Source organism: Thunnus albacares, chromosome 5 (assembly GCF_914725855.1).
Source record: "Thunnus albacares chromosome 5, fThuAlb1.1, whole genome shotgun sequence".
Lineage (NCBI taxonomy): Eukaryota > Metazoa > Chordata > Actinopteri > Scombriformes > Scombridae > Thunnus > Thunnus albacares.
In genome coordinates this window covers 11,061,454-11,076,355 of record NC_058110.1, presented here as the reverse complement: position 1 = coordinate 11,076,355, position 14,902 = coordinate 11,061,454, and the positions used below count along the sequence as shown (strand labels likewise).

At 40.6% G+C, this 14,902-nt stretch overlaps 1 protein-coding gene across 3 annotated transcripts in view; it reads right to left on the bottom strand.

Moving 5' to 3' along the window:
- Positions 1 to 1,971: 1,971 nt before the first annotated feature.
- The window catches only part of LOC122982125 (plasma membrane calcium-transporting ATPase 1-like), a 28,828-nt gene continuing 15,897 nt past the window's right edge, over positions 1,972 to 14,902 (bottom strand). For all 3 annotated transcript variants that reach the window (XM_044351167.1, XM_044351168.1, XM_044351169.1), the window contains 11 exons: positions 14,043 to 14,284; positions 13,728 to 13,965; positions 12,034 to 12,213; positions 11,381 to 11,468; positions 11,008 to 11,114; positions 10,112 to 10,303; positions 8,444 to 8,657; positions 6,926 to 7,137; positions 5,782 to 5,889; positions 4,228 to 4,407; positions 1,972 to 3,371 (listed from right to left, as the gene is read on the bottom strand). In XM_044351167.1, the coding sequence (XP_044207102.1) occupies positions 3,123 to 3,371; positions 4,228 to 4,407; positions 5,782 to 5,889; positions 6,926 to 7,137; positions 8,444 to 8,657; positions 10,112 to 10,303; positions 11,008 to 11,114; positions 11,381 to 11,468; positions 12,034 to 12,213; positions 13,728 to 13,965; positions 14,043 to 14,284 (2,010 nt within the window). In that variant the 3' untranslated portion in view covers positions 1,972 to 3,122. The remainder of the gene's footprint in view (positions 3,372 to 4,227; positions 4,408 to 5,781; positions 5,890 to 6,925; positions 7,138 to 8,443; positions 8,658 to 10,111; positions 10,304 to 11,007; positions 11,115 to 11,380; positions 11,469 to 12,033; positions 12,214 to 13,727; positions 13,966 to 14,042; positions 14,285 to 14,902) is intronic.

Below are 14,902 nucleotides of genomic sequence, written 5' to 3'. Positions count from 1 at the left end.
TGTCTGTTGCAACCTTCATCAGCCCCACTGTTCACCTAAGACCTAAGGATCATCTGAAACATGCTCTGCTTCGGACTCAGCACTACACTGTGTGAGTACACAACTGCAACCATAATGTTGTGGATTAATATAAAATCAGAAGTTTTTGAGTTTAAAAAATATATGATTTCTGCTTTCTTGATGAATCAGCTAAACTGCTTTATTATACAATATATATATTGTATATACATATGTGTTTTTTTCTTTTTTAAGGAATAGTGCAACATTGTCCGAGACACGTTTATTCTCTTTCTTGCCAAGATTTTGATGAGTATATGAGGATATGTATACCACTCTCATGTTTGTGTATCAAGCTACTGCCAATAACTTGGTAGTTTAGCTTAGCACAAAGACTGGAAACAGGGGGAAACAGCTACCCTGGCTCTATACGAAAGTTTAAAAAATCCACTTACTATATATATATCTTGTTTTTGTAGTTTTACGGGGTTTTATGTGCAGTACAAATATAGAAGTGGTATCAATCTTTTCATCTAACTCTCAGAAAGACAGCAAAGAAAGCATATTTTCTGCATAGCTTTAAGCTTTAAAAGCAATGATGCAATGTTTCTTTTCTAGCGCTGGCAGCAATATGTTTACTCATGACAGCAGGTGAATATCTAAGACAATGTTACAATTTGCATATATAAATATATATATATATATATATTTAGATGTGCCTTGAACACACAACACCGGCTACAATGTCCAATGTCCAAGCTGTGGTGTAACTGAACTTTGAGTCTTTGAGTTCACAAAGAATGGTACATTAAAGTTTGAAGGCCTTGATAAACTGACTCAGTTAAAGTTGAGACATTAAAACACTTTGTGTTACACACATGGACTGTAAAAAAATAGACAGTCACCGTGACGTCACCCATTGGTTTGTGAACTGCCATTTTGAGCAGCACGTTATGTAATCAACATTGTCGCTGTGGTAGTGGCTTGTGAATAACTATATAGCCACGCCCTAAAGCATGTGCTGCTTTATTGTCTATTTTACTCTAAATGGGACCATAATGTACAAAATGAACATCATGCTGTATTGAAGAAAACTTGATACTAGCTATTGAGACAATAAACTCACCAAGAAAGTGTTTACGGAGGTAACAAATCAAGAGAGAAGTAAGTTCATTTTCTCATGGACTCCTATACAATTGGACTTCTTTTTGCAGCCAGTGGAGTCGCCCCCTGATGGCCATTAGAAAGAATGCAGGTTTAAGGCACTTCAGCAATGGTTTAACTTCTCAGACTCGTTTTTGGGGGCTTTTAAGGGGTAACCACCAGAAAGCCAAACAAGGGAGTACTAATAGCAAGTGGATTCTTTGATTGGAATTAAAACATGTTGTCTGTTGGCTCCCTGTGGGGTTTATAGACTAGAAAAATTGTTATAAGAGTGAGGGGAAAGAATCCATTCCTGCTTGAGATGGCATACATTATATCATTATTGTACAAATAAACATAATCAATACATATAATAACTTGTTTCTCAACTTCTCCTTTGGCGTATAACAGTTATCGGAGTGATCAGTGTACAGGCAGCATTGTATGGACGTGCAGACAGTGAGACCTGCAGTGAGGGAAGACCCTCAAATCAGCTTGTCAATACAAAGTGCTCTCAGCAGGGCACCGTGGACGTCAAGAGAAGGTACACATTAAACGTGCAATAACAGAATTCAAATATTGTACTATCTTTCTAAATTTGTTCTGAATGTGGCTGCTGTTAGCAATGAGTCTCTGATAACATCAATGATTAAATATCACCTCAAATGTAGTACTTTGATGATCTATTCAAAACGTCAGTTAATTTTGTTTACTCTTTTAACATCTGCATCCCCCAAATATTTAAAATTTCATTGTGTGCCAGCATTGTACTTTTATTTTTTACAACGGGGCCTCTTTGTAAAACTGACAGTGACCAAAATGACCAGAATCTACTTTTGATACATTCTTTATTTTACATATTCATTTATGTAACCATTCATGACACTAGTCAATGATTAAATAAATTACTATCAATTAAAGTTCTACATTTGCTAGCGTCCCATGGTACATGGCTTAAAGTCACAATGCTAATAGCCCCATTTAGGCTGTAATGCTCATGATATACAGACCAGCATAAGCTTAGCATGCTTCCAACGATTAGCATGAAGCTAATATTCAGTAGGATGCAGACGTTAGCTTTTTAAAATGCTCACAGCTAACTTTAAAGGTTTAGCACGTTAACACAAGCATACAGGTTAGGGGTTGGGGTTAGGCAAATTTACGTTTCCTAGGATGGCGACAGAGTGGCTGACCCTGATATTTGTGTGATTGCTGAAAGCACTTGTTATCCTTCTTGAGGTGAAACGAAGAATCATCACATTTCTTCTTCTGTCTAATGTGAAGCTGCATCACAAACATCCTGCTCTGGAAGTTGTTTTTAACTTTTAATAATGTTTAGTTTTACATCTTTGAAAAAAGGTAAAATACGTTTTACAAAAACACTTGAAATTTTTTTACTACATTTACTTTACACATTTCTGTCAACAAACACATCTGTAAGAACCCCCTCCTCATTACAGCTGACTGACAAAACATCTCAGTCAGATCCTTAAAGTTAATCTTCCACACAAAACTACCTGAACTCATCACGTCAGCTCACATCAGAAACGAGCTCTGACTACATCTGAACATCAACATCAATATTTACAGATCAGAAAAAGATTATTAATCACCTCACAAACACTTTTCTCCTTAACAACAACTGCAGAGTTCATGTCTATTAAAGTAAAGAAGAAAACATCCATCTGTGTCGGAACGGAACACAGAAACATTAAAAAACATTACAATTAAAAAACATTAAAAGAACCTGGAAACATTAAAAATCAGCAGGTGAACTCCTGATGAGAACCAATCAGACAAGTCTGTGTTGAAAATGTTTTTCATTCTTCTCTCAAAAGAAGCAAAACCCTTGAATGAACTCAGTACAAACAGACCACAGGAAGTGGTTGTGCAGGGGGGCTCCCCAGACATAGCGGCAGCCTTGCTGAGTTGGACAGAATCAGACCGGACCTGGAGCTGTCCTTGTGCAGTGGGACGATGCGTTACATGGTGGTGTCGGTCTGGGTGGGCAAGGATGGGAGAGATGGCAGGGGGTTCAGCAGCAGCAGGTTTCGTTTAGTGGGGGCGTTGTCTTCTCCCTCGGCCTCATTGATGACAGGGATCTGAGGCTCCGAGTCCTTGATGCATATTTCGGGGTGAGTCATGAAGTTGTGGATGGATCTGCGAGACTCTAGTCTCTCCCGACTTGCGTAAGGAGACACGCCGTCTTTGAACTCCTTCACTACATGGATCTGACAGACAAGAAGGAGACAGTCAGCTCAGGGTTCAATAGAGTAGCTGAATTTGTCAGAGCGAGCAGCGCAGCCTTCTGAAAGCTTCCACAAAAACACTCTCTAAATCCAAACTAAAGGAAACAGAAGTGTCTCCTGGATTAGCTACTGCAGCTAACTGCACAGCAGTGGATCTACTTCAGAGAACATATGATCCTCTTCCAACAAACACACCACAATAATGTCCTGATAGGCTTCTGTTGCTCTGTAGGGTTTTTATCACTGTTGCTTAACATGTGGAGAGTGAGCTGTTTGGATTGTGGGGAGGTAAAACCAGAGCTGTGGATTTATTGGAGTCAAACAACTGGAATCAGTTGTGTTGCAGGCTGATCCTCTGCTGACTTTCTGCACTATTCTTTGTCTTCCTTCTTCCACCAATTCAGCTCTTCCTCTGTGAACTCTGGTTCTGATTCAGTGACAAACAGTCCCAATGGTCTGGACTCTGGATAACCAACCCACTGCAGGTAGTTTTCTTCAGTTTCCCAATAAGACAATAACGTAAACAAATCTTCTGTTTGTCTCTACCTCTGAAGCATGACCACATGCTGAATCTTCTGGGACTCTCAGCCTCACATATGGAAACAAACAGCTGTTCATGTCAGAGGTAGATCCTTCTGCTGTAAATTACCAGCTAATCCAGGGCGTTACTTCCTGTGTTTACTTTGGATTGCACTTAGAGGTTGTATCTGAAGTTTATGTGAAAAGCTTTAGGAGGCTCGCACTGCTCATCTCTACAAACTTTGTTTTGTCAGAGTTCCTGAATGTCCACAGCAGAGGTGGATTTATAAAAACCCACAGTCAGAAGGTGAAAGCGTACCTGAGTTTGGATGCGGTTGAAGCCGCGGCACCAGAGCAGCTTTCCCTTCTTCAGCTCCATCTCAGCGTGATCAATCTCATCCAGGTCCTTAATCTCCTCCTCAGGGATCTCCTCCTGCAGAGTGCCGTGACCTGCTGTTGTCAGGAACTTCAGCCAGCTGTTGGGGATGCTGGTCACCAGCTGAGAGAGGACAAACACAAACAGTTCACCGCCCCCGCCCCCATCAGAGACAACAGCAGCACTTCCTGTCTGTCAACATGTCTGTGACCTGAACATGTCACAGCAGTTTTTATTGTCTAATGATGCTGATCAGCTTCAGAGAGAACCAGGTCTGTATCTGTAATTATATGTGATGATATTTTAGTAAGAAGCTTTCCTGTTTTCTCATGTGTTCCTGTTTTAATTGGCTGTTGATGTAAATTCAGTCAGTCATTTCTACTTTTCTGTTAAAGTTTCAAGCAGTTGAAACGCTTTTAATGTGAAACATCTGCAGGAAGTGTGGAGTTACAGTGACAGAAATAAAAATCCAGGTTTGTGACAGCAGCTCCACTGGGTGACGGGCTCTATTGACAGTTAAAATGATCACAGAGAATGTTGTTACCACATCTGAATGAACTGCAGACGTGTTTTTAATCGGCCATAAAACACAAAACAAGTTGGAACTATATTAGTCATGTGAGTTGGTCATTATTTGAATTTTGGCTTTAAATTTCTGGCTTATGATTTATATGTTCTAATCAGTGGTTGAACAGTAAAGCGAAACAAAGTTATAGCTCTCAGTAGTTTTATATTTCTCAAACTCTCAGAGATTTTGTTTTTTAGTTCAAAACCAGCATCCTGTTGTTGTAGGCGTAACAGGAAGTGATGAAGATGAGAATGAAGATGCACAGACAGATTTGCAAGTTTAAAAAGTTATTACTGTGTAAATAACCTATCAAGTTCTATAATGATTAAAGATCCCCTCCAGACATGTTTTCAATGTATATAAAATACATAATAATAATGTGTGTCTGATATGGTTTTTCCACAAAAAGTTCAATTATCGTTAAAGTCCTTAAAATGTCAACGCCTCCTTCTCCCTCGATTAAAAAATCAGAATCTGTGAATACACAAATATTTTAATTTCAAAGCTTTTCCTGCTGGACACAAGATGTCTCCTACTTCACTTCAAGTTCATTCTCAGTGTTTGTGCACTGGAAGGCTTCAAGTTTTCACATCACACTTGTGTAAGTTGAATATTGGACCAAGACTGGCTTCAAACTATTTGTGATGTCACAAATCATGCCTGTAGGCCCGCCCCTTAAAATCAGACTTTTAATGAACTCAGAGAAACTTTCTACTTTCAGCAGCTGAATGCGAAAACAAACTCTGCACATACATCACTCCGCAACAACACCCAGCTGAAGGAACAAGAAGAAACACATTTTTGAGTGGAGGGGGGGCTTTAAGCATTTTTGCCAAATCATATTGTTTTCTTCATGGCCTGGTAGTGACTATTTTGTGGACCTGGGTGCGATTACACACTCAAAAGCATGTTAAAAACAAGTGACTCACCTGTCCCCACACAAGACTGCCGAGTCCCAGAAAGACACACCACAGCCACTGCTCGACGTTCAGACTCACACAGCTGAACGGTTTACCACCAAACTGCACGATGACAAACTACAAGAAGACAGAGGGACAACATCTTTTTATCACTCACTACTTTGCTTTAGGTATGCTTTACATTCGACTGACGTGGCTCTTCGTTTCCCTCACTCGCGTCTCTTCCTCACGTCTCAGCTTCTCCCAGTGAGGATGCAAGAGAGACGGGACATCCTTGCTCACTCCACAGTCATTTTGAGGACACGACAACTACTTATGACACACATCATCTCAATGTCAAATATGAAGAAGTCATCAATATATAAAAATAATCATGCTTTGTTTAGTTTAAAAGTAAAACAGCTGATAACTGCTGCTTCAATACTGATTATCGATCTATAGCTGCATCTGGCCGTCACAGAACGTGACTGATAGAAATAACACAAATCCATAATTAGACCTAAAATCTGTTCATTGCTGAAAGAACAGAACAGACGTGAAGGAGCAATAAAAACAGCTAAAATCTTTAAACAGTATAATTGCCTATTTAGTTTGTGAAAGTCTGACATCCTTTTCAGGCTGAGGTAAATGAGAGACTGTGCAGCTGTATATTTTTCCTGAATGAGCCAAGATGTACCTGAAAATAAGAAAAAACATAAGTAGAGAATCTGTTTGGCTTATAAAGAGGAAATAAACAAAGTTTCAAGAGTGTTTTTATGATTAATTCATGATTGAGATTCTACACATATGTAATTTTTATTTTATGAATGTGAACAGCTGCTGTTGGTGCCGTCATTCCTGTTTCCTGGTAGTTTTCCTGATCTGCTACACTGCTGTATTACATTAAAGCTGTTTCCACAACAGCCCAACTGTTTACTGTTTTGTCAGATCAGCTGACCAATTAGTAAAGACATTCATCAAAGGGGTGTTGCTGTCTGGTAAAAAACCTGTTTCTTCGTGCATTTAAGGGGTTGGAACATTCTCGATGATGGCTGAGGGAGATCAGTTTCTGGGTCACGGCCAGAGGACGGAGGAGCGAGGATGGGAGGAAGCAGACATTAGCAGAATGGAAAGCACCCCAGGTGTGATGACGGCCCCGTCCCTGACAGGTTACCTGTACGAGGAAGGTTCCCACGAGGATGGAACAGAAGATGGGGTTGTTGAAGATGCCTTTAAAGATGTTCCGCTCGCCATGAATCATTCGAGCATTGAGTTCATTGAACAGCTGCATCAGGACGAAAGTGTTGAACACAATGGTGTAGTGCTGAGAGGGCGGGGCATGGAGGGGTGCATTCCTGCCGCTCCTAATATCAAAGATCTTCTCACCTGTAAGGATCAAAGATTACTGAGCAATTGCACAAATCAACCCAATTCCTTCACTTCTACATCAAACTCCAATCACTTACATGTGTAATGATGAATTAATGTATTTTAATGAGATTCATTAGTTCATTGTAATATATTAAAATATTTTTTGATGTTTTTGCATGAGCTATTGGAGTTATTTATGTGAAATGCAACCTCAGTCACATCACCCGTCTCAGCCTCCCTTCACTGGCTACTTCAGGCTGCTGCCAGCCGGTTGTCCTCTGTGTACAGCCGGGCTGCGGCGCACACAGATGCGGGGGCGAGCCAGAGGACGCCCGCCGCTTAAAACCAGAACCGGAGCAACTTGCCTGCCATCCGGAGAGACACACCAAGAGTAGGGTAAGCAGGCAGAGAGCGGGAGAGTTGCTGCTCGCTAAAAGATAGCGTTATGTTTGTTTACAGCAGCAGGACGGAGAACAGACGTCTCACTCTGCTACTTTTTGCTGCTGCAGACGCTCCCGGAGCAGACACTGTCAGGTTATAATTGTAGTGTCTGTCGTCCAACTAAGCATTGATAACAAGCTTGATACTTTAATTGGAGTTTTTTTATTTGATGAACGTGGGCGCTGATACGCGAAAATGAAATAAACAGGTTTGTTTCTATAGTAAAACTACGGTATTGGCGGTGGGCAAGTAATGTAATCGGTGTAGGTCCCAACACCGTGTAACACCGGTAACATCGACCACCGCGGCAACCCTACTGGCTACCCGTTCATTTCATAGTTGATTTCATAGTTTCATTAATGATGTCCGAGGCTAAATTAGGTCTGGCCCAGAACACGTGAATTCCCAACCCCTCACAAGCTGTATGACAGCCTGCGGCTGTAGCCTGCACTACTGTCAGTTTTCAGGTCCCTACTCATGAAATATTTCTACAACTTCCAGCTTGCTATCATCCATCATAACTTCTAGTGTGATTTTTATATTTTATTTCTCCTTTTGTTTGTACTTCGGTATTTCTCATTTTGTTTTATGTATTATCATATTTTTGATTTAGTAAATGCACAAAATGCATCTCTTGTAAATCAGATATGCAAAGCAGGTGGTGCCCCTGCCTCATGTGTTGAATGAGATGAGGACTGCAGTAACCAGAGGAGTGCTGTCCAATATACAGTATAGGATTTATATCCTTATCAGTGTACTGTGCAGTCTGGATGGGCACAACCTTATCTGCCTCTCAGAGGAGAGTAATTTCAGTTCATCTGAATGTGTTAGATACAGAATTATGTGGATCTGTGACTCAGTATGTAGTGAGTCCACTGACCCATGAAGAGCAGGGTGAAAATGAGAGTCAGCTGGTAGACGGCGTGTCCTAGGATGTTTTTCATCATGGTGCGGGAGATGAGTGGCTTGTCGCGGCCGTACGGGTTCCTGAGCAGCAGCGCCTCAGTTGGTGGCTCGGTGGCGAGAGCCAGCGAGGCAAAACTGTCCATGATGAGGTTGACCCACAGCATCTGCACAGCTTTCAGAGGAGAGTCCTGAAGACACAAACACAGACATACTGTCAGCAGAGAAAACACAACCCCATCAACTCGGAGATTAAGAATTTTTCTGTCATTCAGAAGAGGAAACAAGGCCAGAGTTATCCATTAAAACCAGGAAAATAGCCATCAGAGGAACCTGAACATTTAAAAGCAGAATATTTCAAGGTTTCAGCACACTTTTTGAAATCAAATTTAATGCTTTTTAAGGCCTTTTTAAGACCCTGACAGAGAAAATTAAATTAATTAAATTAATACCCTTTCCACAGCAAAACGAATGCACATTAGGGCTGAGATTTATTTTTGAAATCAACTTGTCATCATCATCATTGATCCAGCCAGCACGGGAATGTCAAACCCAACATCAGATTAAAATCTCTGGTATACTGTGAAATACAGAGAGTTTTATCTGGCGGTGATAGGCTTAATCAGCATTGTGTGAATTGTTTGGCAAGGGCTTGAACATAATGGACATTCATTTATATGTACGAGTTCCTCACTGCAGATTTAAGACCTACCATAATTAAAAAATAAGACTTTTTAAGACAACTTTAAGGATCTGCAGGAACCCTGTAGGAAGATTTTTGGTTTTGATTGGTTTGATTGTCAGTTATACTGTTGTTGTTGCTTATTGTGGCCTGGACACATAAAAGACATTTTCCTGTTTAAAGCATAAGTCTGGTATTTTAGGGTGCTTGTTGTTTCTAATTTACATAAATGATCTTCCTAAAGTTTGTAAACTGACCTATTGCTGTACTCAAGTCTATCTCACAAAAGAGATCTTACCTGATTATATATCTACAACATGGGCAGCTGTGCTGGGGAGCATTTCCTTGTACAAGACACAAAACACCAAATTGTTCCCAGAGGCCAAGCCAGCACATTGGGCCAGCCCTCACAAACAACATCAGTATTTTTTGTACTGTAACAGAATCTTGAAAGTCCCTGAAAACCTGGTTTCAAATCTCAAATATTTCTTTCTAACATTAAATGACTACATAAGCAACAATCAAAGATAAAAATAAGTTTTATTAGAGTTTAACACTCAAAAACTCAGAAAAGTTAATCTACTTAATTATGACTGTGTGGGACTGGTGTGATCAGAAAGGCCTGATATAAGTAAACTACCACATGACTGTCATTACTTTTTGATTCAATTGTTGCTAAACTCTGGATGGTGCACAGAAATACTGTAAGTGACATCACCTTTTTCCAACTGAATTGAATTTGTCTAAAAAGCAGAAAAAACTGAATTATGTTCATGTGAAGACAATGTCTTTAAGCCAGGGACCATCTGGTGCTCTGGTTATCAAGAGTCGACAAAACAACAGAAAAACCTGCCAACAAACACAAATCCTCTCTGACAGTCACCGCTCTCTATAGGATCAGACTGTTGGACTGTTAGATGTTCTTGTTATTTTGTCCAGCCCTTAGTGTCAGGTGGCTCTGACCTGGATGATGCAGGCTCCAGTAAAGGCCACGATGACAGCAACCACATTGACGGTGAGCTGGAATTGCAGAAACTTGGCGATGCTGTCATAGACATTCCTGCCCCACATCACAGCCTTCACGATACTGCTGAAGTTGTCGTCTGTCAGGATGATGTCAGACGCCTCTTTTGCCACGTCCGTACCTGCGATGCCCTGCAGAACACAATATATAAGTTAACTTATGTAAACCTGACCCTGAGCCTCAGTTTAGACCAGGGCTGATTCAGAGGTCTGGTCCTGAACCTGATCCTGTCGGTCTACATCTGAAGATGCTGATAACTGTTTCAGTAGCAGACCTGCTGAGTCCTGATCCAGTGTAAATCATTAACAACTACTTTATATAACTGTCAGAGAGGCAGTGAGTCATATGATCATCTAAATATACATCTCTGATTGGACCAACACACTTACGTCAGGATCAGTTGACTCCCAGCAGATCAACACATGTTCTGACACTTGACACAAAGAGGATTTGGGAGAATGGATCTTTAATTTATCAATTAGATGTATATGAAATGAATCAATAGAATGGATAATGAATAAAGACCAATAAGCAGGATCAATCAAATCTGGATTGATAGAGTAATCAGTTGTTTGACCTTTGACCTTGTGGCTGACAACAGACAGCAGGAAGTTTAACATTCATTTGGGGTGCATCCCAAGTCTCTTAAATTGCATCCCTGTTTCCCTTACTTGTGTCTTTTCGATATTAATGATTGTGTTAAAATTTATTACTGCTTACCCTATATTCGTACAGGTTAAACAGGTTAAACAGTGTAACTGTTTATAATAACGGTCTTAAAAGTTACAAAGTTAACAAGCAGCAGCAGTTTGCTGACATCAGCAACAGTTGTTACCATGGCAAAGCCAATATCTGCTTTCTTGAGGGCGGGACCATCATTTGTTCCGTCTCCAGTCACCGCAACGACCTGTCTCTGCCCCAGCGCCGTGCTGTCGATGATTCCTGGGAGAGAGACAGACAGACACACAGCTGAGACACTTGAGACACATTTATGGAACAAATGAGGATGTAAGCGTCGCCTCTGAATTCCTTTCAATTTGCACTTATGTTCACATTTTCTTGTATTCACTATTGTTGAGATTATTTTCGTTTCAATGTTTAAATGTACGTAGAGCACTTTGAAACTGCATACATTTGTCTTTGCCTTGGTTGTTTCACTGTCTGATTCCCCCTCCCTCCCTCTTTGACCTGGTTAAAGTGTGTCTCACCTTTAACCAGAGTGTGTTTGTCTGTTGGAGAAGATCTGGCAAGTACTCTCAGCTTTGGCCAAATCTTATCAATACGTTCCTGCTCAATCTGCAGAAAAAGAGAAAAGATATAAATATCAAGTTTTAGTTGCAAAATATTACTTTAAACCAGTTTATCAGACTAAAGTGCTGCAAGTATCCCTGAAGCAGAGGTGGGTCCCAACCTCTGGATCCTCACAAGGGGTCACAAGATGAATCAAATTGGTGGCAGAAAATGTCCGGGCAGGACATTAATAAAAAATATAGTCTGCCACACAAAATCAGCTATTTTTCAGACTTTTTCTCTCATTCATATTGTTGTACTTCTTAAGGCAACTTGCCTCTTCAAAACAGTCTGAGAAAGAAATTCAGTCTCTTTGATTGAAGAGTTACCAAACAAAACACACTGCCTCTAGAGGCTTCAGTGTTCATTACAGCCACAATATGAACAAACAATATTCTGATGATTTTTCATTACAAGTAGTGGAGCTAAAAATATAAAGTTGACCAGAAGGTGCTGCTAGAAGAAGGGTCATGGGGTCATTAAATCTAGTGTTAGATTGATAGAAGACAGACTTAAAGTCAAGTTTAGGGCAAAAACTGCTGTCTTTAAGCCCAGTCTGTGATTGCCTGACCTCTCCCAGCTCGTTGCGAATCCGCTGGTTAAACTCTTTGCCCTCTAGACACAGGAAGTCATCTCCGGGTTGCAGGATGCCACATTTGGCGGCGATGGCACGGGCAGTGATGATGTTGTCTCCGGTCACCATGCGGACAGTGACCCCGGCCCGCTGGCACTTTCTGATGGCTTCTGGTACCTGATAAGAACAGAAGAAAAAACAGGTAGATAGGTAGATAGTGAATAACACATGTAAAAACTGACAAAAAGTGATGGCAGCATCTTCACATGCAGCAGGAGTTCAGTTTGGACATTTTAATGGACAGAAAGTCCACCTTTGTGTTGATGGAAGTTAATAAACAGCTTCATCTTGTGGTGAAATCTATGGAGGTATGTTGTAGCATTAGAAAGTAACATGGCTGCTGAAATGTTGGCTCTGTGGGGTTTAATGTTGCCTGTGAGACATCTGTAGGATTAGTGGACTGTTGTGGTAGCTGTGAGATGCTGCATTCAGCCCGATGGCTGTCAAGAAATTCTTAAACATATTTTTAAAAGCATGCCCTAATTGAAAGGACTGTTTTTATCAAGTGTCTAAGAATCGTGCTGAAAGTTACACTGACTGTCAGCAGGAGAAGGACAACTGAGGGAGTGACATGTCTAAGTTACCACAGTCCCAGCTGTAAAGTTGAAATAATAAGCTAAAATTTTATGTGTATAAAAAGATAATAAAGGTGATCAACTTATGGCTATGATCAATTTTATATATGTAAAAATATGATCTCATGTCAGTTCTGTTCAGTCACATCGTTTTAAAGCCTGTAATAGTGCAGCATCTTGCATGTAATAAACATTACTGCTCAGGCAGTGATGATGTCACAGACCCTCTATGGGCTGCAGTTTGTTTTTCCAGATTAACTTCACTCTGCACAGGAGCTGTATCACCAATAGTGATGACACTGTCACAAGGCAAGTTTATTAGCATATGGTCTCTTTTGTAACCAATCACTAGGTCGGTCAAAAACTTTTCATTTTTTGTCAAAATAGTTTCTTTCAATAAGTCTCAAGTCATTATGGTATATTTGTTTGTCAGTTTTTTGTGTTTTGTGCTGCTTTGTATGTACTTTGTTGTTGAGTTTTTTTGCTGTAATGTATGCATATATATTGTGGAATTTTGTGTTTTGTGCTTTAATGTATGTGTATGTATTGTTGAGTCTTGTGCAGTTTCATACTGTATGTATTTTACTGTTGAGTTTTATGTATTTTAAAAGCCCATCTAGGGACGGCATTGCAAACTAGCTTAGGCTATAAATGCTGTGTTAAGTTCATGGTATATACTTGTCCCTAAACAAATAAACATCAAATAAATCAAGCATTCCCAAAACATCTCTTCTCTCACAAAATGTCCCTGCAGCCCCTGAATATCAGCACCGATCAGAGTCAGATAGATATCCTTTGAGAAGCTTGATAAATACAGGCCATGATTACCAGGTGGACTGCTGTCAGCCCTTAATTCATTTCATACATTTAGGAATTGATGTTACATGTAGAAACATTTACATAAAAGAGTCTTAAAATAAAAATGGACCACAGTGTTTGAAGGAGCTCCTTCTCAGATTCTATGATTAACTGGGGCAGATAGAGTGGGACAACCTGCAGCTGTGTTGTACTGTGATTGGCTTGGCTGGTTGCCTCCATGTGTCAGGGCTTACAGACCTCAGGTCGCACAGGGTCCTCGATGCCAACCACAGCGATGCAGGTAAGGCCAGTGAGGATGTGGCCCTCGTTGTCCCAGTCTGGCTCTCCGTCAGCGGTGGGGAAGTCTCTGTAGGCAAGGCAGATGGTTCTCAGGCCCTCTGACGCCATCGGCTCGATCACGTTCTTCACCAAATTGTCTCTGTCCCGAGGTTTGAAGGCTCTGGCCTCACCGCTGGCTGTCAGGATCTTATTGCACCTGGAACCACAGGACAGGGTCATGTAATCATCATCTGACTGAGCACAGAGCTGTGTAATCAGCAGCACTAAACCTACTTCCCAAGCAGGATCTCAGAGGCCCCTTTGCTGAACATTTGGTAGCTGCCGTCGTGGTTCTTCAGCACGGTGCTCATGGACTTCCTCGCTGAGTTAAAGGTATACACCTTGAACAGTTTCTCCTCTGGGATCTTGTTGCGGACAGTCTGGTAGTCTTTATGCAGGTCAAGGGTGAGTCCTAGTAAGGCACATTCAGTCTTGTTTCCCACCTGGCGAGGCAACCCGCCCTCCTTCTCTGGAGGCTGAAGGAAGCAGAAGGTGTGGGGATTAAACTCACAACTGCAGCAACACAGCAGCTGTGAGACACAACTTTCAACACACAAAACAACAAAACAAAACAAGTGACAGTTTAGTGTTTATGGTATAGATTCACATTATTTCTAATCTATCTTAATAAAATAATCACATGTTCATATATACACGCCAACACAGTTTTTAGTCACTGTAATCATTCTTCCTGTCCGTACTGGCTGTGAAGAGATTCAATGCATGAGACGGAGAGCAAAGTTCACTTCCATCATTCTGTAAAAAATGTATTCTAAAGTTAATATGAGGCTTTAGTAGGATGAGTTAAACAAATAAAGATGGTATGTTGCAGTCTTTACAGAATTTCACAACCATAAAAAGACAATGTGTTTTTAATGCAGGTCTGTTTTCAGTCTGAACACCTGCTGAGAATACTTTGGAGTAGAGCTAAAACAACTGGTCCAAAACCTAGTCAACTGACAGAAAAGATGATCTGCAACTGTTTTGATAGTAGTTTAAGCTTTTTTCAAATAAAAATACCAAATATTGTCTGGTTCCAGGTTCTCAGTTGTGAGGATTTGCCACTTTTTGTCTTATGTGACAATAAACTGAAT